Source organism: Theropithecus gelada, chromosome 5, assembly GCF_003255815.1.
Source record: "Theropithecus gelada isolate Dixy chromosome 5, Tgel_1.0, whole genome shotgun sequence".
Taxonomy (NCBI): Eukaryota; Metazoa; Chordata; class Mammalia; order Primates; family Cercopithecidae; genus Theropithecus; species Theropithecus gelada.
Window position 1 is genome coordinate 160,357,372 of NC_037672.1, and position 25,649 is coordinate 160,383,020.

The window sequence follows — 25,649 nt, forward strand, 5'->3', positions numbered from 1 at the left end:
GGATCTCAGCTCACTGCAAGCTCCGCCTCCCGGGTTCACGCCATTCTCCGGCCTCAGCCTCCCGAGTAGCTGGGACTACAGACGCCCGCCACCTCGCCCGGCTAGTTTTTTGTATTTCTTAATAGAGACGGGGTTTCACCATGTTAGCCAGGATGGTCTCGATCTCCTGACCTCGTGATCCGCCCGTCTCGGCCTCCCAAAGTGCTGGGATTACAGGCTTGAGCCACCGCGCCCGGCCTCCATCTCTAAATAAATAAATAAATAAGGGAAAGTATTTGTTTGTTTTTTGGTACACCTACATAATAGCACAAGCAGGTGCATGCAAAAGTGGTATGAAATGTTCTGAGGCATCATTTTGCTAAGGCAAGTATCCTCCTTTCATTCCTTTGTTTAAGGTCTAGCTATTGCTTCCTTTGCCAAGACACAAATACATCTAGTAAGAGTACACATATCTAAGGATGGTCAGTGGTATAATATGACCCATCTGATCTTATGAGATTGTTTAGCTGCCACTGTCCACTAGCATAGCATGTAGGTTAAATCTCAACTGTGCAGATTATTGCAACTGCAAATTCAAAACCTCATTAAGCCTTAAATATTACCTGGAAATGTGTTGGCTTGGGTGATTACCAATCTCTCTCCTCTTAGAAGCTATTTTGAAATTCCAACCCTCTCCCAGGCTCCTACTTCATACCTTCAGTCTCAATGGATTCCTTCTTTTTGGGATAATTTAAAGGCCATAGGGTATTTACCCCCTAACTTTCAAGTCCCTCCTTTTGGCAATAGATTCTCCAACCCAGCTGTTTCAACCCCAGACTTTGAGTCAACCTATCCCACTGAGGTTTCTCAGTTGAGACCCCAAGCACCATGTGACAGACAAGCTATCTCACTGCGCCCTTCTGAGCTGCTGTCCCACCAACGCAGTCCATGAGCATAAAATCCATGAGTTGTATTCCATTAAGTTTGAGGAAGGTTTGTTAAACAGCAATAAAATAACTATAATACCTGTTTAGTCAATAATTCACTTTTCTTAGCTTAGGATTAAAAGAAAGACCAAAACAAAATCGCTCATCTCTTTCTCATAGTAACTCCCTCACTGGAGTCACATCTTCCCTAGCTGCTTCTCTTTCCTGGCAAGCTTCTTTGAGGATAAGGTACATATACTGTCACCTCATTTTTTCCTCAAATATGACGCACCTGAAACTGCTTCTGCCCAGGACACTAATAATCAAAGCCAGTGAACACGATTCAGATTTTCTTATATTTATTCTTTATGTAGCAGTGGACTCAACTGAGCATCCACTGTTTCTGGAATCTTTTTTTCCTTTGACTTCATCAACTCCACACTTCAGGCTTTTCTTCATTGGCTATTGCTCAATCATCTCTCTCAAGATCTACTATTTCCGTCTACTTCTTAGGCGTTTTTCTCCCTAGGATCCTGTTATGTAGATGGGCCAGAGATGACCCGTGGGTGATAACCTAACATGGTCCGCATACTGTTTGATTCTTCACAGCAGGTTAAGGCCCTTAGTCCAAAGTCTGCCAGCACCACTTCAAAATCTCACACATCTAATGGTTCTAAATATAGTCAAAAATAAATTAATTTTAGCCCATTTAGAGCCTACCTTCTTAAATGCCCCCATGAAACTCCACCCAACATCTGCTAATGATAGATAAGACAAATCTTGTAGCTGTGAAAGACACCAAACCACAGCTCCCTTCAGAGGTCTCTGACTCAGAGACTCCCCACCTTGTGGCTGAGTGACATCACCCAGACCTGTAAGTCTCCTCTCTACTTTCCTCTTCTGCCCCTTCTAGGTGGTAGCCCCACATCATTGTCTCTAGAAGTTCTCTTGCTAGGAGGGGCTACTCCTGTCATGCAACCTCCTGCAAGTGCCACCCAAATAAACCTGTGCTTTTAGCGGTCCTGTTTCTTCCTTCACCAACCCCCAAATTACCAGAATTCACCAGAGATCCCTATTTGAATCTACTCCTTTTTTCATTCTTACCACACAGATATACCCTCTGCCATCAATTACATGCTTGCATGTACATAACCCTCAATCTTCACCAAAAGTACAGCTCCCTCTCAGGTTTCCTTGGACAGTATGCTTCTCTTGTGCTTCTCTGCTCATGGATCTGATCAGCAGCGTCATTCTTCTCCCTCAAGCCAGAACCTAAGAATCGTCCCACGATTCCCCCTCTCTCTCACTCTCACTCACACTCACAAATCCAGCTGGTCTCAGGTTGCCGGTGATTTTATCTCCTAAATCTCTCTCACGTGTGTTCTTTCACCTCCATCAAGCTCTACTTATTTCTCTGTTAAATGGTCTAAATCTATCAGCTTCTTTCACAGCCCTCCAGTCATATCAACTTCCCATCTTAAATCTTTTAGCTGCTTTCCATCCAGATGTCTCAAGTGAAGGACCAAAGACATCCTTTTTAATCAACATTTTCAGTATCATCCTCCACCCTATACACTGCAGTCATACGAAACCATTTGCATGATTCTGAATGCCACACACTCTCTCACCTTCATGCTGTTACAACATTTCTCGCTTCTCCATCCCCTCCATCTGCCTATTTAGCTCTTACCAACCCTTCACATTTTAGTTCAAGTGTCTTCTCAGCTATAAAACCCTCTGTCACATCCCCTGTTTACTTTTAAGAACGAATTACCTAGGAATATAAATAAGAAATCAACCTAGAGTTTATTTCAGTTGCAGAACTTATCACATTGTATTGCCATTAATTATGTAGTTGCACATATCTATGACTATACTCTGATCTCTTACTGACAATAACTGTTCTTGTTTTTTGTTTTTTGTTTTTTTTCCATCTCTTAAACTTAGGAGACTGGAAGGGTATCTAAAACATCATAGGATACTGAAGAAGTTTTGTTGAAAGATTGAAAAACTAGGAATAGGGTAGGACTACAAAAATTTTGAATATCACAAATCAAGCCCATTTGTTCATCTCAAGCATTAAAAAAGTGTCTTCAGCATTTGCAGCTATGATGGGTGATTGCTACTTTATGCATATACATTTTATGCATAGTTCGCTTACTAATACACTCCTTCTGATGATCTGCCTCATATTTTTGGATATTCTCATGTGTTAGCTCTGCATCATCTATTAGGTATAAACTTGAATATGGACTCTACTTCCTTTGAAAGTCTTATATGTCTACTTATAATGTCTACTTGAGGAACGGTCTCATATTTTTTCTACCTGTTCAATAACATATTTTAATAGCTGTATTACCTGTGAGAATGGTAAGACTAAGAATGTGGTAACATACATTTTGAAGAGCATATAATTCAACTTTTGATCCTGGGCTTATGCTTTGAACAGTTCTGTAAACATTCTTTTTAAAGACTAAAACAAACCAACATACCAAAAATAAATAAATAAACTTTTTCCCTTTCATTTCCACTTAAATATAGTAAAGCTATATTTAGACTTATAACTAGATTTAAAATATTAACTACAAAAAATAGATAGGAAATGGAAACATTTTTAAAAATATTACAGGATACTTATCTTTTCTCAGAGGAGTTTTGAACTACAAAAAGAAATAATCGTATGGCCTATATATGGATTTACATAATAAAATGTTATATTGTCAAAGGAATCCATGCTGTCTTCTTCTTGTATATATATTTGTGCTGCAAAACTGAAAAACAATATAATTAAAGAATGAAGTACTGATATGTAAGACAGCCATAACTTTTTGAAATGAATAAATAAAATATAGTTAATAGTAGCTGCAGGGAAGAGAATGTGCCAATAATAATGGAAAACGTTAACATCAGTATTTTCTTTGTAAATTTTAATGTAAAGGGAAAATAAACAATGTCTGTGGCTATCAAATATTTCTGAAGATCTAAAAAGATGGTTTTTCTGCACATATGTTTGTAATGCATGCTCATTAATGGCATACAGTCGTAAGTAGTCAGGTCTCAACGGGGACTCCAGATCTTCGATTCAAAATATTTCATTTACAGACAAAGAAAATGAAGACTGAAAAATCAAGTGCCTGTCTAAAGCCACACCACTAATTTGAGATCAAGCCTGGCTACAACTCAGTTATTCTGATAAGTGTCTATTGTAAAAATATGTATGTGACATATGAACATATAAAATACATTTGTATCACATCTATGTGTGTATGTATTTTTAACATGGATATTTGCTAGTAAAAAGAATTATACATTCTTTCTGCAAATCAGTCACTGCTTTAAGGTCAAATCATTAGAGCATCAAAAGGATAAATAAAGTGTTGCTTAAGGAGCACAGTATTTATCAGAAGTCAATAAAATGTTAATGATGCCCCTGTAGGACCTCAAAATTGTCGTTAAGTTTTCTGGGAAATGGACTCAATGTACACAATACTTTGGGCAAAACTTTTTTTCAATAGTTTTTGTTCCCTGAAAATAATAATTTAAAAAATCATGTATTTTAAGTTCTAAATATTGATTTGTATGACAAATCATTACTATTTCAAAGAAATCAATGCAGCATAGAGCATCATAAAATATTTTGATAACACATCTTTTAAGCATTAAGGATTTAAATTTACCATGATAGGAAAAGTGGATGAAGAAACATTTACTCTTAAGGAGTACAACGAAATCCTCAGAGAAATAAATGCATGAAGTAAAATAATACTGTTTTCTCTAGTTTATTTACCCATACTTCTTCTATAACTAATATATCAAAATCAAATATCATTGGAGATTATACCAAAGCACTTTAGTCATTGCTTTCCACAAATGGTAGCTGTTATTAAAATGCAACAGTAGCTTTGACAAAAACCACAGTCATGTTCCTCAGCAAAATGTTACCCCAGGAATTGTTGGGCGACTGTTTTATTGTTCAATAATTTGTCTTAGGAGTCCCAAGTGACCTTTAACTATTACCTTTCTTTCGTAACTGATAATTAACTGTAATAACAGGGCAATAGCCAGTTTAATTTTGTAACATGCACAAAATCCAACTTAATTTCCCAAATGAGCATTTTATAAATAGTGAGTAGGAAAAATACATAAAATAGAGGTGGACATTACTATTTCTGTTCTGATATTCCCCTCCGCTTAAATGTTACTCCATAAAATAAACCCAAAATTATTATGTTCTACAAAGAGTAACGATGATCAGTCTCGAATCCCTCCTGGGAAATTTAAAGGTAAAAGCACCCTCATCTTCATATCTTTCTCTTTATGTAGCATATTGCCTAAATTTATACATTGATAATGTCCTCAAAACAAAAATCTCTTCATAACTTGTCCACTCCAGATGTCCTTACTACTGTGTATTGTCACATGTATTTAAAGAAGAAATGCCAGCTCCCTTTTTGAGACTTGTTTGTGGGTGCAGTGGGAAGGGAAAGTGGTCAGGTTAATTACAATCTCTGTGTCAATGGCACGTGGCCTTTTATTTTCAATACTCTAATAACAGTGGCTTCACCCTAAAGGTTCATATCATCAAAATAGAAAACAAAGTTGTGGAAAAGAAAAAATAAGATTTGTTTTATACTTTTAATATGCAAAAGCCTGTAGCATAGACTAGTGTTTTGAAAGAGAGTCACAATGGGGTTCACTTGGAAGTTGTTTTAAAGACAATGTGTATTTGAAGTGTACATGTTATGACTGTGCAAGAGATGGAAGGATAGAAATTTATGTGGCAATTTGTACTGCATTAACCGCAGAGACGGTGGAATTAAGAAAGTCTAAAAAACAAGCCTTATTTTCTCAAGGTTATTCCTTCTTGACACTTTCATCCCCTGCTCCCTACTGCAGAATCCCAGGTGCCTGCTCAGAAGGCCTATTCTGTTAAGCTTTTGGGGAGAATATATTAATATTTCAGAAATAACACACAGAAGAATAAAACAGGAACTGTGTTTACTTGAGTTCTTTAAAAGCTCTTGGATGGCTCTTTGACTGATGAAATGGCAATCTATATAGATCCCCTGAGTATTGAATGCTAAAATTCAGCAGAAAGGGCGCACAAAACATTTTCTTTGACCTCTGGTATAACACTGATGGCTGCCCCAGATGTGAGAATTACAAGTCACAGTGCTCCCAAGGGGTACAGTTCTCTTCGGTTTATAAAGAGCTAGTCCCACAGGACTCTCTACTCAGCAGGAGATGCTGTCTGTTACATAATAGTTCTCAGTATTAAAGGGTACAATAACTATACCCTTTCTCATGGTAAAGCTATGTCCAAAGACACACGGACCTCTACCCAATCTCTCTTTTCTCCTTTCTCTCTCTTTCTCTCTCTCTCTCTCTCTCTCACACACACACACACACACAGAGAGAGAGAGAGAGAGAGGGAGAGAGAGAGAGACGCGCGCGCGCGCACCTAAAGTACCTGCCAACTAATGATTAGCTAAAAATAAAGCAAACCTGCGCAATACAGATTTGGAAACATTAGAGATGGAAATCATGTTGAGAAGGAACAGAAGGATAGGGTTTTTTCTTCTTCTTTTGTGTGGGCTTTTTTTCCCGTCTTTTTTTTTTTTTTTTTCTTTTAACCTATGACAATTCATTTTTAGCCCTTCGTCTTCTCTTTGCTATTGAATATAGTCTTGAGCAGCGTTGATTTCATTTCAGCTTCACTCCCCTGCTCTTGCCACTTGCCCACACCCACAGCTGCCACTCCTTGGAGTGGGGAAACTTCCCTTGTATTCTGCTGGGCGCATCCCCGCAGACTCCCTTGCCTCTCCTGGACATTGGGTGAGCCTCCCCACCGCCACTCTTCCTTACTTCAAAAAGGTGCAAAGGAAGAGCAGTGTTCTGTTTTTCTTTTTTTCTTTCTTTCTCCCCACCCCGCCCCCGACAATGATAAAACCTGAGACTCGAAGCTTGTTCTCAGGCATACTAAGCACTTAGGGGCACAGCCATCCTCACACCAGTTCAAGACTTCTCAGAGTTCACTACACAGGGCTGGGGGCTGGACTGGCAAAACTCAATTTGCCCATCAAGTTAACTTGGTCGGCCTGGGACCCGAGGCCAGGGTGAAAGGGCGACATCCCGGGGCCCTGTGGCTTCTCCCTAGAGCGCCCAAACAGCGGCGTAGGTCTGGGATGCCCCCGGCCCCCGGATTTGGAAGAGGCTGGCGCGGAGCAGGCGCCCTAGAGCAGGGTCTCGGGGGGTCCCCGGAACAGTCACGTGTTCTCGAGACGCCGTTAAACCCCCGCCCCCTCTTCCCCACCGCCGCCTCCAGGTCCTGCTCCTGCTGTTGCCGCCGCCGCTGGGGTACAGGAGCGATCGCGCTGGGCCGCGCTCCCGGGAGCCCAGGGCCTGCAGCGGCCGGGGCGCCCCGAGGTACGGGCTCCCGCCCCTCCCTGCCATCCCCTTTCGCGCCGGGTAGGCCTGCACCCAGGGACCATGGCGGGTCCCCGCGCGGGCTGCGAGTCTGCGCTGGTCCCTGGGAGCCCGCACCCCTGTCTCTGGTGCCAGGGCGTTGTCGGGGGTCCTAAGAGGGCGGGGTGGGGAAGGTGAAGGGAGTGCGGCTGGAAAAATGGGGATTAGGGTGTCGGAACAGACACTTGTCAGGAGTGAAGAGACAGCGCAGAGGGTACTGGGCTGAATTCTTTCCTACCGAGCAGGTCCCTCCAGTTCCCAACTCACCCGGGTGGAGCAGGCGCGGGCCGAACCCGGGAAGAGAGTGTCGGGGATCTGCGAAGGAGCCTCCTGGGGAAGGGGAGGGGGATGGACAAAGCGCTGCCCCAGGCTAGACGCACTCTTGCTGCAGCCCGGCTGGTCTGGAGCTGGGAACGGCAGCCCGCGGGGTGCCCGGGTCAGGGCTCAGCTCTAGCGGGTCTCTGGCGAGGCCAGGGGCGCAGCCCGCGAGGCGCCACTCAAGCCGTCCAGCTGCCGTGCAGTCCAGCGCTGACCTGAGCCCGGGAGGCAGCTGCGCTCCAAGATTTGCGCTCCTATTTGCGAGGTGTCTTCCTATGACAAATGCGAGAATAGCAAACATCCATAGAACTCGAATTCCAGAAACGGGAATTCTTTTTTCCAAGTTCACAGACCTTTAGTTAATCTTTTAAAGGAACTGAGGCGTTGTGTTGGACCAAAGCCAAAACGGTTTTACCATAGACCATGGAAAATAGCCTAAGGCTCTTTCAGAAGAATCTTGCAGTTCGAATGCAATTTTAGATTTCAGATTTCTCAAGGGAAGAGAAACTCTGCTGTTAGAATTTGGAAGGGAGGGTGGTGCATGCCTGTGTGTTTGTCAGCTGAGCAGAGCTGTATTTATCTTTCCAATTCAAATTGTGCCAGATTCTGGCTTTAAGAACAAACCATGGGAATATTTGAGAACATGGAATCATGCTGCTGTTCCATGAGCACAGCAAAATAGACAATAGTTGATATTGTATCATTGCAGGAGGAAAAGAATTACATATATTTTATTCTTTTGTGTGATTGTCATCCTTTGTGAGAGTGATGTATATTTTCATAAGGCAAGAAATTATTCAAATAAACCTTATTTAAATGTACAAGTCAGATTTTTAATATCATTTGAATTCCCTGAAGTTCCTCCTATTATTCTTAAGAACACTTTCTTAAAATACTTTCTTAAAATACTTAAAATCTATTCAGAAGGTTTCATTTGTCTAGGTGTCAGATATAGAAGAGTTTATAAGAAAATTCCAGTAAACCTCTGAAAAGACATTATTTTTTATAAGTTGCCATAGTTTAATAAAGAACTTTTATTTTTCACACTTTTTACTCAGAAATTAAAGTTCTGTGTTTCAGCCTGGAAATTCTGATGGTGGGAGATACAACTATTATAAAAGAGAATGAGTAAATATAGTAATTAGGTATGACAAAAATTTCATGCTGTCGATATCAGATTTCTTGTCAAATAATATTCCATGTTAAAATATTCTTTCTCTGGCTACATTTCATAATTTCTGTAGCAATCTGAGAAGATTCACACATATCATTACTTTTATAATGGATAAAATATATTGCATAAGAATGTACAGCACTCATAATAACACTTGTTGAGAAGTAGAGGGTTGTTAAACATATTTGCATTTCCATTGTAGGTCTGCTGACTGTGTTGTTCAGGAAAAAGGAAGGGAAAAGGTAAGTTTAAGGAGAGAAATCTTGCTTTTTTGTTTGTTTGTGTTTTCATTTTAAGAGCGTTCCTGTACCTTAGATTTTCGACTTAAATCTGATTGGACAAAATTTTCCTAATGTTTAAATTATCCCCTGGCTACCAGGAGGCACTTTAAAAAAACTACATATCCACCACCACCCCTCCCCCACCCCTCCTCCGCGCCTCCAGCGTTTGCAGTATTCATCATTTAGTTGTAAGAAAAAATTCTTCCTTCTTTGGAACAAAGATTCACAAACATGCTCATTTTGTGCAGACTATATATTAGGTATTGTATGTGTGTATGTTTATGTGGTAGATGGTGTGGGGTGGGGCTAGAGGGAGAGCAGGAGAAAGTTGACTACAGTCGCACCAAAATAAAATGAATAAATGAATGTGGAATGAATGAATGAATGCTAAAAGAGAATTTTTTTTTTTTAATTTGCTAATCAGTCTATCAGTAGCTACATAAAGTATTCATTATATTGGGCAATAATACAAGTGTCCATGCTATAGTGAAATAATATACTACTGTCAGTCAGGAGAATGCCATTCATTTATTAATTCATTCATCATCCAATTTGAGGCCTTTTACATCTTAGCAATCTACAGTTACTCAGGGTGTGAGCTTGAATTAATCCATCATAGAATATTCTTGGCATAGCACCTTGCATTACTCATCTTTATGCTTAGAGCAGAGCAGAGCACCTAGCAAAATATATGTTCAGTAAATACTTCTTGAATGAATAAAAGAAGGAACAACTAATCATTCTTAGCTATTCATTAATAGGAGTCTACCCTTTAAAATTATATACAAATTATGTACTTTCTTAAAATACTCAAATATTTTAGGGAATGAAAGAAGCATCCTCAGTTTTTTCTCCAGTGTTCAATGAATACTCAAGATGGCATTTATTTCATCTTCTTACTAAGGAGATGTGGTTTTATAATTTAATGCATTCAATATTTGATGTGCATGTATGTAAAATAAAAGTTTTAATAGCAGACTGCACAGTCGTGGAAGCAGATATACTTCTTTTTTCGTTTACATTGTTTAAATGTTTTGTCAATATATCTTGCAGTTTTAGTTTCATGTTGCTTGTGTGATAGCCTTTATCGATGAAGATATCCAAATGAAAATTTAAAGTGCTAAACTCTCTTTGTTGTCTATCTAGGTATCTCCTCCTCATTACATTTTGGGGCCATTTAAAACATCTATAATTTCAATGGTTCTCTATAAATGTATATATAAAGATATATATACACACATATGTATGTACACACAAATTTATAGTCATACTCTATCCTGAATTTTCCCACATTGCCAGGATGATTCATTTCTGTTATTTTAAAGCAAGGGAAGTTAAATTGCTTTTCTAAAATGATTGGTAATGAATATTTACTTTAGCATCCACTATGTGTAACATGCTTTATTAAACATTATTTCTAGAATGAAAAATAATTAAGACTTTTATCTCCATTCGAATATAATAGAGAGATCTAACCACATGGATTGGAGAAAAATCTGAATTTTACACTCAAAACTATGTTGTTTCTATTACCACAAATTGTGCTGCATCTTCTCTTTCTTCAAAAAATTTTGGACAGCAATTTTACACTAAGTAAGTAAGTATCATCCACAGTTCCATGATCCAAAAAGGCACAAAGCCACTGTAGAAGGGGCCATCTAATTTCTCTCTTGTTCTTGCTTAGGAAGTACAAGGAAAGGCTATCAGTAACAACTGACCTACCATAAAGTTAGAAGAAAAGGATTGATTCAAGAAAGGTAAGTCAAGGGAAGAACAACTAAGCAAGATTGCAGTTACAAGCAGCCTGTACACATTATAAATATAAATAGGATCATGAATAAGCTGAATTGAGCCAGGGGGTCATCAGAACTCAGGAAATTAGGCAAAAGCACCAGTCAAAGCTGTTTTGATTATAAGCTTGCTGACCTATCCAGAGTAGGTGCTGAGAGGCTATTGACTGGGAATATGATGAATAATATGATTCAGTAGGTCATGCGAGTCACTTTTGTACCAGGTGTTCTTTTTCACTGAGGCAATATCAATGTAAATTGTTGGCTAGGGTCTAAGAATGAATGAATACAATCCTGTCTTTGAATTAACTTATCCTTTAAAAGGATGTAGTTAGCTTCCAGAAAATAATTTGGTCAACATAGAATCACTTGTAGAAGTTGTGAAAAACTTATAACTTTTCTCATAGCACAAGGATGACTCTGTCATCCTGTTTGAAACTTGCTATATATAGAACTGAAGTTAAACTTACTTGTAATGAATGTATGTACACAGTAGTATTTGCCATTTGGAAATTTATTGAACTAAGACCTATAGGTCCCTCATAAATTAAAGATAACAGTTTTTACTATTAATTTAAATAAATGTATTTTTATAGTTTTAGTATAATTATTCAATTATAGATCTAGAAATAAGTAGATCAACATATATTAATAGGTAACAAAAGTGTTTTTTAAACTATGTGTATATCACAATCTCTGTGACAGTGTATTTATTGGAATTAATTTGCTTGCTGGTTTGTGTTTTCTGTAGGAAATTCTTGTTAAAAAAAAAAAAAAACTTAAAGTGGCCAGGCACACAGTGACTCATGCCTATAATCTCAACACTTTGGGAGGCCAAGGTGGGAGGATTACTTGAGGCCAAGAGTTTGACACCAGCCTGGGCAACATAGGCAGACCCCATCTCCACAAAAAAAATAGAAAGATTAGCCATATGTAGTGGCATGTACCTGTAGTCCTAGCTGCTTGGGAGGCTGAGATGAGAGGATTGCTTGAGTCCAGGTGTTCAAGGTTACAATGAGCTGTGATCACACTACTGCACTCCAGCCTGGGCAACAGAATGAGACTCTATTTCTAAGAAAAAAAAAAGTGTTTTTTTTTTTTTAAATGAGAGGAAGGGGTCCTTTTGCCTCTTACTGGTATGTTATGGGCAATTTAGTGCTTCATCAGGCAGTAGCATCAAAAGTCTAATATGTAGAGGTAAACATGTAATGCCATTGAGGTATGACATTAATTTAATTTGAAATGAAAAAACTTATTACTGGAAGTTATATTAATATCACTTCTACATTTATGTTTAAGGTATAATGTTTTCCTTGAACAATGAATTCATTGACTCATTCATAAGGCAAAATCTATACACAGTTTTTAAATTAATAAGCAAGTGAAATTTGTTTGTTTGTTTGTTTGTTTGTTTAAAAAAAAAAACACCAACAGCACTGCTAGTCCATCAGTGGTTGTCCTAATCAGAGATAATCTGGCATATCCCAAACGATTGAGGATTGGTCACAGAAAGATGTCATCATTCAGCATTGTATCTACACAGTCAACAGTACAGCTTGACAAACAGATTTAATGAGTGCCTACTATATGCACCTAGGTCATGAGATAGTAATCCTATTCTCAAGGCGCTTAAATTTGAACGTTGTATGAGCTAGGTGATATTTGTTACTAGAGTTTTGTTTGAATATTTTATTCTCTCATAAACATTTACTTAATACCTGCAGTGGTAAAATTACTCTGCCATGTATTGGGATGGATTCCAAAGTGAGTAAGAGAGAGTTTCTGCTTTTTGCTTGTAAATAAACAAGGTAGACGGCTAGGCATTATAATGCAATGAGAGCAGATTATGATATGTAGCATCAGACAACTGTAAACAGAATGTTAACAGGAGTTCTGAAGAGGAGATCATGTCCAGCTGAGTTGACCAGGACAGGTGACTTTTAAGTTTGGCCTAGACTGAGATAGGAATGAATAGAATTTTTATGGTAAGATTATGTGACTATACTATGTACCAGGTATATTGACTTGGAGAATAATATTAATCAGTGATTGTAAAGCATATATCTTGAAGTTCTTGTCTACATTTGCTTTTTCTTTCCTTATGTTATTTACTACACAAATTTTAAAAATACAATCTATTATCTTAACATAAGTTAATACATCTTGGAAGTAATGATAAAATTAAACTTAACTATAATCATTATTGGCTGATATTTGCACTGCACTTGGAACGAGTTAAAGATTTCATAAACTTTCTTAGGAGATTAATAAGGTCATGGGAGCCGATTGTAAAATTTAGTTTCCGTCTGAATAGATTAATTTAAAGTAGTCATGTAATTTTTTTTTAGGTTGATGACAAATGTCTTTTTATTCTAAGCAGGACCATAATATGGATTTAGAGCTCGATGAATATTATAACAAGACACTTGCCACAGAGAATAATACTGCTGCCACTCGGAATTCTGATTTCCCAGTCTGGGATGACTATAAAAGCAGTGTAGATGACTTACAGTATTTTCTGATTGGGCTCTATACATTTGTAAGTCTTCTTGGCTTTATGGGGAATTTACTTATTTTAATGGCTCTCATGAAAAAGCGTAATCAGAAGACTACGGTAAACTTCCTTATAGGAAATCTGGCCTTTTCTGATATCTTGGTTGTGCTGTTTTGCTCACCTTTCACACTGACATCTGTCTTGCTGGATCAGTGGATGTTTGGCAAAGTCATGTGCCATATTATGCCTTTTCTGCAATGTGTGTCAGTTTTGGTTTCAACTTTAATTTTAATATCAATTGCCATTGTCAGGTATCATATGATAAAACATCCCATCTCTAATAATTTAACAGCAAACCATGGCTACTTTCTGATAGCTACTGTCTGGACACTAGGTTTTGCCATCTGTTCTCCCCTTCCAGTGTTTCACAGTCTTGTGGAACTTCAAGAAACATTTGGTTCAGCGTTGCTGAGCAGCAGGTATTTATGTGTTGAGTCATGGCCATCTGATTCATACAGAATTGCCTTTACTATCTCTTTATTGCTAGTTCAGTATATTCTGCCCTTAGTTTGTCTTACTGTAAGTCATACAAGTGTCTGCAGAAGCATAAGTTGTGGATTGTCCAACAAAGAAAACAGACTTGAAGAAAATGAGATGATCAACTTAACTCTTCATCCATCCAGAAAGATTGGGCCTCAGGTGAAACTCTCTGGCAGCCATAAATGGAATTATTCATTCATCAAAAAACACAGAAGGAGATATAGCAAGAAGACAGCATGTGTGTTACCTGCTCCAGAAAGACCTTCTCAAGAGAACCACTCCAGAATACTTCCGGAAAACTTTGGCTCTGTAAGAAGTCAGCTCTCTTCATCCAGTAAGTTCATACCAGGGGTCCCCACTTGCTTTGAAATAAAACCTGAAGAAAATTCAGATGTTCATGAATTGAGAGTAAAACGTTCTGTTACAAGAATAAAAAAGAGATCTCGAAGTGTTTTCTACAGGCTGACCATACTGATATTAGTATTTGCTGTTAGTTGGATGCCACTACACCTTTTCCATGTGGTAACTGATTTTAATGACAATCTTATTTCAAATAGGCATTTCAAGTTAGTGTATTGCATTTGTCATTTGTTGGGCATGATGTCCTGTTGTCTTAATCCAATTCTGTATGGATTTCTTAATAATGGGATTAAAGCTGATTTAATGTCCCTTATACACTGTCTTCACATGTAATAATTCTCACTGTTTACCAAGGAAAGATCAAATGTGGGGTCATATAAAATATATTTATGATAACTATTTATGTATAATAAATAGAAATTTTGTTAACATGAAATTTAATTTATGTGAAAGATTTCTGGATTTGAATGTCAGTTCATAATATATGGAAGATAATTTTATGTGTTATAGTAGGATTAATTTATTTAGTTGTGTAGTCAGTGTCAATCCAATCTGTAATTTCATTTTAGAAAGTTGTATTATCTTCCACTTCCATGTTGTCTTATAAACAAATGAATTGTATTTTTTGTTGAAACTAAAAGTTATGTGTAACCAACTCAGTACTTTTGTCCAAAAATATAATAAGAAAAAATTTTTCTTGAGGAACTTTTAATTTCAAACTTGAAGAATATCTACCAGCTATCTATATTCATTTCTACTCCACAGGCTTCTTAATGTTCAGTTTGTGAAGTACAGAAAAAATTTAATATGCCTAGAAAATCATAACTAAATGACAACTCTATGCCCAAATTATGATTATAATCTTCAACATTAAGTACGGTTTTGAAAGTCCTGTAGGAAAATGCTATTGCCTATTGAGAATTGGTCAAATTGTCAATTTAACACCACTGTCCTAGTAATACACGAGTAATTTACCACATAAAGAATTTTAAATCCTTTCCAGACTCATTATACAACATTAAACACTACCAATAAAGTTGTTTTCATATACATCTTTTCTATTCTAAAATGTGAAGTCTAAATGGTAACTGTATTTCCAATTATTAAATAATTTTAAAGAATATTTTAAATGTGCACAGATAATTAATTTTTTGGCCAACATATAGAATGATTAACATCCTTTATACTATTTCAATACTGTAGTTTCATATGCTGTCTTATTAAATTGAGGTCAGTCTTTTCAATTGTTGAAACTTTGTGTTAGCCTAGTCTTTTAAAGAACCAAGTCTCTGAAAAACAATAGCATATTTGCATATATGATTCAGATGTGCATAATAACATTGATGTCTTCAGTTCCTATAACTGATTTAAACCTTTTCCGTATTGATTCCTGCTCATAATAAGGGAAAACAATGAAAGAAAACAAATACAAAAGCTCTAAGTTTGTAAGTAATAAGCCATGCTGGTAAGTATTTAATTAATTAAAAATCCAAAATGTCTATGGGGCGTTCTTTATGCCCTCCTTCTTCCCTGGATGATATGTACATACGGGAAATTGATGTGATTTCTTGCCATGCGGGAAATAGTGCTGGTCCACAAAATATCCTCTACTGGTTCCTGTTGAACTCCACCAGTTGAGGCACAATAATCTTGCCTTGTCTCTGTGTTACATCAGGCTCTGATGTACAATGTATGCTCTGTTCTCAACAAGGTTAAGGCCTGAGAGTCCAGCTCCAGAATCCCCAACCCCGGCTGACATGGTAGGATTGATACTCTCATTGACTTAAACTGTCATTACTTGAGTGTCAGCCACATCCTCTGTTTTGTTCAAAGGTTAGGCTGTCTACTCTGTGGAGTCTTGCTATGCAGTCAATGACATTGCCCCTTGCCAAACGTGGAAACTATTGGAGAACTTTACATTCATCACTGGAACTCTGCAGGAACTTATGAAACACTGCTCCTCACACAGATAACAAAGAACGGAGGCAACTTGGGCTTACTGAGGCCTTCTCTCTACTCAGATGTGATAAGCTGCCCTATCAGCTCTCTTGTGTCCACTCCACGTTGGTACAATAGCACTCTGCTTCTCAGTCCTTCTTTAGACTTTCAGATATAGATCTGGTCACAAGCCCCCTCTGCTTTTAGCTTCCCTCGAATCTTTCTGGTGCTATGTGAGTGCCTTTCCCAGGTTTTTATATTATAGCAGATGGAAAAGATGAAAAAACTTGGTTCACCTTTGCTTTTCTCTGTTTTCCTCTTTACTTTTTATTCTAAGGGATTCTCCTTTTTTCTGCCTAGTAAGAATGTTCCTCACTAATATCATCCCTTTTCTCTGCACTGTGACATAGTAGAGCTATGTTAATCAAAGTTTGCTTTTGGAAGGGAAGATTTTATGATTAAAACTTTTTTCTTCTCTCAGTCTCACCATGGACAAAAGAAGAAGGGGAAGGGGAGTAATCTGGAGACTAATCTCATTTAAAAGCAATTGGTATTTGCACTTTCACTAGCACAATTAATTTCAAGATTTGATGTTAGTGGCTGAAGGGAGAAAAATCTCACTGATAAGGGCTAATATAAATGCATAGGGAGGTGTTTTATCCTGTTAGAAAAACTTACATTAGCAAGTACACAATAACTGTCAAACTTCACAGGTTTTATGGCTGTTGATAGATGAGTTTAGTTAAGCTGGATAAACTAATTTGGGGCTCTTAAACTATTGAACTCGAAGCAAGAAATTTTTCTTTCCTAAACAGAAATAACTGAATGTTCTTAATAATTGAAAGTTGAGAACTGTGGATGGGTTGGTGGACAGAAGTCATTAAGATTTGGATTAATGGTCTTAGAAGATTATTATGAATAATGATTTATTTTATAGACACTTGCTTAGTGAGTTAAACAATTTATGTTCACTCAAGTCTCCATTGCTCAAAGGCTGATTATCTTTTTCCTATTCTCTCCTGGTGTCTGACTTGATTACTTGTTCAATAGCTTCTTCACAAAAGCATGGCTAGGGGAAATGAGATGAAATTATAAACAGTCACCCTCTTTACTTTTTTGCAATTATTTAGTAATATTTAATTCAGGAAGTGATATTAAATTGGGCATTAGTGGTTATTTAAATTATTCCTGACCAGACATGGTGGCTCACACCTATAATCCCAGCATTTTAGGAGGCCAGCGTGGGAGAATTGCTTGAGCCCAGGAGTTCAAGACTAGCCTGGGCAACATTGGGAATCTTGTCTCTACAAACATTTTAAAAGTTAACTGGGTGTGGTGGCTCATGCCTGTAGTCCTAGCTGCTCAGGAGGCTTAGTTGGAAAGATCGCTTGAGCCCAGGAGTTGGAGGCTGCAGTGAGCCATCATCATGCCACCGTACTCCAACTCGGGGAGCAAAACAAGACCCTGTCTCCAATAATATATATACGTGTGTGTGTGTGTGTGTGTGTGTGTGTGTGTGTGTGTATCCCTGCCAGCTATGTTGCCCATTACTGTGAATAATAAAACACTAGATTAAAAAAATAAAAAGCTGGCAAAAGCACAAAAAGCAATTCAATTAAATGATGAAGAAATATATATGAGGATTATTTTAACCAACAGATATCTATTGAATATCTAGTGTGTACTAGGGATTCTTTTACATAACAGACCAAAAAGATCCCTACTCATTTGATGTTGGCCTTCTGGAAGGCGGGGAGTCAGTGGCAGGAGGTGAACAAGCAATAGCAATAAGAACAATAAAATGAGATATATAGTAATGATACACTATATAGATACATGTATTGTTTGCAAAGGCTCCCAAAACAAAGCACAGCAACATGGGTGACTTAAAACAACAGATGTTTATTGTCTCACAGTTTTAGAGACTAGAAGCCTGAAATCAGTGTGTCTGCGGGACCATGCTCCATCCGAAACCTGAAGGAGAACCCTTCCTTGCCCCTTTCTGGCTTCTGTGGCTAGCTGGCAATCTTTGGTGTTCCTTGCAGCTGCATAACTCCAACCTCTGCCTTGTCATATGATGTTCTCCCTGTGTCTCTGTGTTCCAGTCTCTCTCTTCTTATGAAGACACCAGTCATATTGGATTGCCCCCCAACCCATCCACACTTTAGTAGAACATCATCTTAGTTGAAATACTTACATCTACCATGTCTTTATTTTCAAATAAGGTCACATTCTGAGGTATTGGAGACTACTATTTCAGTATGTTTTTAGGCAGGAGGACAATTCAACCCAATGACAGTGTATTAGTAGTAATGATTAGAACCTTAATACAATACAGAGAAGGGTCAGAAGTCATGTGCTTGTGGCATGAGGGAAAAAAGAGATGGATGCAATTTCAAATGGGATGGTTGCATACTTTCATTGAGAAGATGACTTTTGTGCAAAGACGTGAAAGGGGTGAGGAAGTGAGCTGTATGACTATTGGGGAAAAGAGGACTGCAGGCAGGAGGTAAAGCCAGCGCAAAGACTTTGAAGCAGGAGCACACTTTGAGTGTCAAATGAACAGGAAGGATTCACTGTAGCAGAAGTGCAACAGACAGAAATGAAACAAGGAGCCGATTCAAGGACAGATGTTACAGGTCCTTGTAGGTATTTGTAAGGATGCTGAATTTCACTTTTGGTGAAATGAGGAGTTATTGTGGATATTGATCAGAGAGAAGACATAATCTGACTTACACTAAAAAGATAGCTCTAGTTATGGAAATAGACTGTGTTCCTCTGACTTCATTTGTGATATTCACCACCATGGATGCTTAATGCTGGTTAGTTCACGGGGGGTTGCTAAAATGGTGACGTTTTAATTCTATTATTTCTTTCACATCTATTAGATTAAATACATGAATGAAAAGATACATTCTTGTATCTATTATTTGGTTATGCAATGGTACAGTTCTTTTAGGAAAGACGGAATAAAAGTTTGATACTATCTCTTTATTTACTAATTGTTAGAAAGTGATCAACTCATGGGTGTAAACACATTTCATTGGCTTTAATGCATTGCCTTTATTAGCATTATTGAAGCTCAAATAGTTCCAACTTTGGCTGGTAGGAGCCCCTTCAAGTTACCTCCAGGTCATTACATTTTTTTGGTTCAGTATTTATAATGTTTACCTGTGGAACAGTCGGATACAGTAGAAGCTACTTAATCATGACAGAAGAAGGAGTCCATTATGTGCATTCTAAACCATAAATGATAATGGGAAAATTTGAAAGAACGAGAGTTTCTCAACTATGGGATTTTAGGTTTCTCTCTTTTTCTCTCAATAGGTTTCCTAAAGGGGTTGAACAGAGCTAGTCAGCATAATATTGAACCTGGATAATCCTGAACACTTTTAGTAATTTTATTATACTCCATATAATTTGCTTTAAAGTCAGGCTAATGCAACAGATGCAGTTCAATGTAAATTAGACACGTTCTCAAAAGTGTTAAAAGCTAGGACTGTTTAGTAGTGGATAATAACTTTTACAGGTGAGATGGTGGCCAGTCTGGCACTAGCTACTCTCAAATTCACTGTAGAAGTGTTTGTGAGGGTGGTGATAGAAAGGATGACAAGATCAATATTACAATTATATTCTTTTACATTTTCCGTGAAAATTCTTGTTCCTAGTATTACATCCTAAATACAGGTTTATAATCCTTTATAAATCATTACTGATCTCGCCTGAACTCATAAGAAGCTAATTATGGTCTTTATTTATCCCACTTGGCAGGTATTGTCATGCATTTTGCTATAGAAACATTAATATTTTTGATTACTGACAGCTACCGCAGACCATACTGGGGGTAGTTAATAATATGTAGCATATATATCCATATTATATTTATATCCAATATGAAGTTATATTAGTATTTTTCTAAATATGCCTCATCTCAGAATTTTAGATACAGGGTTATGGATATACAATCTATATATCTACTGCTTACTTAATCCCCATCAACTACACTTTAGTAATTACTTTCTTTGGACTTTTTTATTCCTTATGTATGTAGGTAGGTATGTATTTTTAAAAAGTGTCAGTAGATCTGTCATATAAGTCTAAATTTTCTAGTTCCAAAGTTCATACCATTTTCTTAGATGCTAGCTTGGAAAACCTTCCATCTAAATTCCCTAATCCTTGAGATAAGAGGTCTAGAAGAGCAACAATTTTTGGCAGGCATGGCAACTCTGATTAGTCTTGGGTGCTTGGATACCAGGTAGCAGGGACTGTAGAGGCCTCTGTGGTCTCTGCAGGTGGAGGTGATATGAATGATGTTCAGTGCCTCCCTGAAATGATGTTCTTTGCCTCTCTGGAGGCAAAGAAGCAAAATCAGAGCAGCACTGGTGTGGACCTTGCTTCAGCCCATATTCCCATCTAATCCAGGAACAGTATCTAGTCTTCCTCTTTTCAGCAAGTGAATTGAAGCCTAACAATTAGAAAACATTATAATGATTATTGGTATGATACAAATATGAAGTGTTATTTTATCATCATCGCTGTTGTTGTCATCACTGTCATCATCAACAATGGAAGCTTATTATTTGCCAGACACACTGAAGGCACTTTATGTGAGTGATCTCATTTGCACCCCTGCCTTCAAGGGCAGTGTCATTGGTGCTGATGTGGGTCAGTGTTTCCTTAGTGTGTTCTTCAGAACTTCGGGTAGCCCATGGAAGTATTTTCGGCCATTAAAGTCACTAAAGGCACCAATAGGTGCTATTTAAATATCCACTAAAATAATATTTATTTAATCTCCCTTCTTTTAACAGAACAGTTTTGAGAGTTCCCATGTGCACATTGAGTGGAAGTTAGGATGGTTAATATAGCCTAGAGAGCCTGCTGGTGACACAGTAACTCAGCTGATAAAGCACTTGGCAGAATGCTGTAAACCACAGTGGTACTTTTGACCATTATACAGTTGGTAATTATTTTAAGACTTAGGCTTAGGTTGTTTAACGTGGACCTCTGTTGAATAGGAAACACCGGGAACTTATTATGAAACTATATTAACTTATTAAACTATAAGTTAATAAAGAGGATGATTGTGTTGACAAATCTGCAAATCTGTCTCAAGATGCTGTACAACAGCTTTAGAAATTCCATTATCTAATTTAAATGTTTATATAGCATATTAAGATACTTCTATACCTAAAAAAAATCGTTAAATGAGAAAATAATTGGGCCTATTTGGTATTTGATTTATTGGGAAAAAAAGATTATCCAAATCCACAGTAAAACTTTGAAGAGAAGCACTAAACTGCTAAAATATTGAATCATTTAGAATCGAAATGCAAAAATATTATAAAGTTGAATTTATGAAGTACAAAATGAAACAACCACAAATGTCAGATTGTGAAAGTAGGTTTTTGAGGGTGTTTTTTTTGGTATATTATTAACTTCATCAATACTTAGGTTCATCAGAATCTATAGTTTAAAATACATCTACCATCAAAAGATACTATTTTTATTTGGGAATTTGTGAAGTTATTTCAATTTATTTTAAAGTAACAAGTATCATGTGTATGTGCAAAAAAAATATCAAAATCAAAATCTCTCTCTCTCCCTACAGATATAGTGAATATTGTTAAAGGTAAATGAAAATAAGATCTTTCCCCCTAAAATTAAAAAAAAAAGAGAATAAAGAGAATATATGAAACAGCAGCTTGGGCAGTCTCTATAGACACCTTTGTTGTATGTTTGTACATAGTGTAGAGCCAAGAGTTTGGTGGCAATTCAGGAGAGAGAAAAGAAATAGGCAAAAGGGGTTCACTCTGATCTTGGACTTTATAATTATTTGTTCTTGGTCTTTGTTCAAGTCTGCTGACAGCCTTCCCACACTCAATGCTAACCAATTTGCAGTCCTCTTCTCCAATTAGCCGGTCTCACCTCTCTTTTTTCCTAGAGTTAACCAAGCATCTTTCACTGAATTTGTTTTTCTATCACTTTTTGTGCACATTTTCCTTTTTTTCTATTGTGTATCCTGATTAAAATGGTGACAGATTATCTCCTACCCTAACTTTAATGATTTTTTTTTAAAGGACAGTTTGGTTCTTATTAGAGTTTTCTTTTTTGACTTATTAGAACATGATGGTGGAAAGATTTGTTTCTTGTTTGAACCTAACTCTGTTATCGTAACAGGTCTCTGTCAGAAGCTTTGCCACTTTTCAGATCACTGTATTTGTCTTCCCGGGGTTTAGCCAGCAGATGCCTGAATTTAGATTCTTCTTTCAATTCCTGAGTACTTTAAGTTATATATGTCCACTTTTTCTGCCTCTGTTTTACCAAAACCCAAGTTTTTTTGTTTCTTGTCCTCCCACAAGACAGACAATTTCAGATGCTTATATGTAGCTGTAATTTTCTAATCCTGACATGTAATCAAAAGAAATAGAAATGGGAGAGGGAGGGATGTCACAGGTAATTCAACAAAAATATTTAGCTGACTTTGCTATGCCTTTTTCACTTTGGAAAATTTACTTTTTTTGTTATCATATTCACTTAAGTTCTTGATAAAACAGGTGTTTACTACCCTGAATACACACTATTCCAGGATTATAGTGATAAGTGGCAAAGAAATGGTTTCCTAATCACTTAGGTGGGTGATGAAGGGTTTATGGTGGTCAATAAAATAAACTGGTATTTTCACTGTATCAATTTCAGGTGGCCACAGAAAGCTTTGAAGTGCCTGATTTTAAAAAGTCATTTCCATTATTCTCATTGTACTCTTATTCCAGCAACCAGGTGAAGATCTATTTTTTTTTTTTTTTTTTTTTTTTTTTTTTTGAGACGGAGTCTCGCGCTGTGTCACCCAGGCTGGAGTGCAGTGGCGCGATCTCGGCTCACTGCAAGCTCCGCCTCCCAGGTTCACGCCATTCTCCTGCCTCAGCCTCCCGAGTAGCTGGGACTACAGGCGCCCGCCACCACGCCCGGCTAGTTTTTTTTTGTATTTTTAGTAGAGACGGGGTTTCACCATGTTAGCCAGGATGGTCTCGATCTCCTGACCTCATGATCCACCCGCCTCGGCCTCCCAAAGTGCTGGGATTACAGGCTTGAGCCACCGCGCCCGGCCGAAGATCTATTTTTTATAACAGCTTTATTGAGACATAAGTAATATACTGTAAAATTCACACTTTTAAAGTGGTTAATATATAGTCACAGAGTTTTGCAATTAATACCCCTCTCTGACTTCAGGTCATTTTCATCACCCCAAATGTCCCTGTGCCCATTGGCAGCCACTCCTCATTTTCTCCCTCTCCCTTCCCCTGGCAACCACTAATCTAGTTGCTATTTCTATGAATTTTTATTTTGTGGACATTTTATATAAATGGAGTCATATAATATGTAGATTTTTATGATTGGTTTCATTCAATAGTATATATTCAAGTTTAATTCATGTGGTAAAATGAATAGTACTTCATTCATTTTTATTGTCACTTACTATTTTATTGCATTGATGCACCACATTTTATCCATTTTCTGCTGATGGACATTTGGGTCATTGGCATGAAGTGGTACCATCTGTAGTTTTGATTTGCATTAAAACTTTTTTTTTTTTTTTTTTTGAGACAAGGTCTCACTCTGTCACCCAGGCTGGAGTGCAGTGGTGCAATCTCAACTCACTGCAACCTCCGCCTCCCAGGTTCAAACGACTCTCATGCCTCAGTCTCCTGAGTAGCTTGGATTACAGGTGTGTGCCACCAGGCCAGGTTCTTTTTTTTTGTTTTTTGGGTTTTTTTTTTTGTATTTTTAGTAGAGATGGGGTTTCACCATGTTGGCCAGGCTGGTCTTGAACTCCTGACTTCAAATGATCCCTTACGCTTCAGCCTCCCAAAATGCTGAGATTACAGGCATGAGCCACCACACCCGGACTGATTTGCATTTCTCTAATGACCTGTGATGTTGAACATCTCTTCATATGCCTATCAGACATTTGCATATCTGCTTTAGAGAAATGTCCATTTATCTTTCCATCGTTGAGTTGTAAGAGTTCTTTCCATATTCTGGATAAAAGTCCTCATCAGACAGAGGATTTGCCAGTGCTCTCTCTCATCCTGTAGGTTGTCCTCACTTTCTCAACGGTATTCTTCAAAGCTCAAAATTTTCTAATTTTGATGAAGTACAGTTTAGCTAGTTTCTTTAGCTAGTTTCTCTTTGCACTTGGGCTTTGGGTATCATGTCTAAGATGCCATTGCCTAACCCAAAGTCACAAATTTATTTCTAAGTTTTTTTCTAGAATTTTAGTAGTTTTAGGTCTTACATTTCTGTCTATGATTCAATTTGAGATACTTTTTGTGTATTGTTTGGCAGAGGTCCAGCTTCATTATCTTGCATGTTGCTATACAGTTGTCTCAACAACATTTTTTAAAAAGACTTCTTTCCCTATGGAATTCTCTTGGTACTGCTGTCAAATATTAATTAATTATCAATGTAAGGATTTATTTCTGGACTTGGAATTCTACTCCATTGATCAGCATTTCTACCCTATGTCAGTACCACACCATCTTGATTACTGTAGCTTTGTAGTTAAATTTTGAAACCAGGAAATAAGTCATACAACTTTGTGCTGTTTCAAGATTGTTTTGGGTACTTCTATTTGCATATCAATTTCTTGCTCTCTTCTCTCATTCTGGAACTCCTATTATGCCTATATTGATCTCATAGTAAAATGAGTTTGTTTTTGAAAATTCTCTATATTTTAATATATTTGTTATTTTCCCAAGGTCATTTTTATCTTACTATGAAACGATAATATTCTTTAATTCTAATGCTTTTAAGTATTGTCACTTTTAAAGTCTTTTGAATATTTCCTTTGATTTGTGTGTTAGATAAGCTAGGTGTTACAGAAGCATATCATTTTCTCTTTTCTGGTAATCGCAAATAATTGTCATAATCATTTCCTGCTCAAGCCCAACTTGCTGGTAAGATGACAACAACAAAAGTAGCAAACTAAATAATAGGCTCTCAACTGTGGGTAACTTGTGTAGAATTCTTTTCTTTTACTAGGAAAATTAGCCTCTGCTTTTCCCGTACCACAGGAAGCTGTGGTATGGGTAAACACCAGCAACTACTACATCATAAAACAGATGAAGTAACAGGAACTTCCCTGAACTGACCGGAGAACCCGTGAAAATTCTCCAGGACCCAGAAATACATATTTAGATTTACTTTTTTGTTGTTGTTATTGTTGTTCCTGTTTTAACTCCAACTTTCTTTTATGTTTTTTCTACTACCCATGGTAGAAATAGTGCTTCCTATTTCAATGCTAAAATGTACATGTATAGATCCACTATTTCAAGGTGATGCCATTAAATATAGGGAGTAGCAGAAATCACCAAAGCCAGTTTACTT

General features: G+C 37.4%; 1 protein-coding gene across 2 annotated transcripts; it reads left to right on the forward strand.

Moving 5' to 3' along the window:
* Window positions 1–13,272: 13,272 nt before the first annotated feature.
* On the forward strand, window positions 13,273–15,442 carry NPY5R (neuropeptide Y receptor Y5). Of its 2 annotated transcripts, XM_025386564.1 has the most exons (2): window positions 13,318–13,472; window positions 14,115–15,442. In XM_025386564.1, exons 1-2 carry the CDS (start codon window positions 13,323–13,325, stop codon window positions 14,658–14,660), a joined length of 696 nt encoding a protein of 231 aa, XP_025242349.1. In that variant the 5' UTR covers window positions 13,318–13,322; the 3' UTR covers window positions 14,661–15,442. The 2 variants fall into 2 exon arrangements, with proteins under 2 accessions (XP_025242348.1, XP_025242349.1); XM_025386563.1 differs by having other exon boundaries at window positions 13,273–15,442.
* The last annotated feature ends 10,207 nt before the right edge of the window (window positions 15,443–25,649 follow it).

Coding starts and splice junctions, on each gene's coding strand:
- NPY5R (XM_025386563.1), top strand. CDS start 13,293: ATGTCTTTTTATTCTAAGCAGGACCATAATATGGATTTAGAGCTCGAT.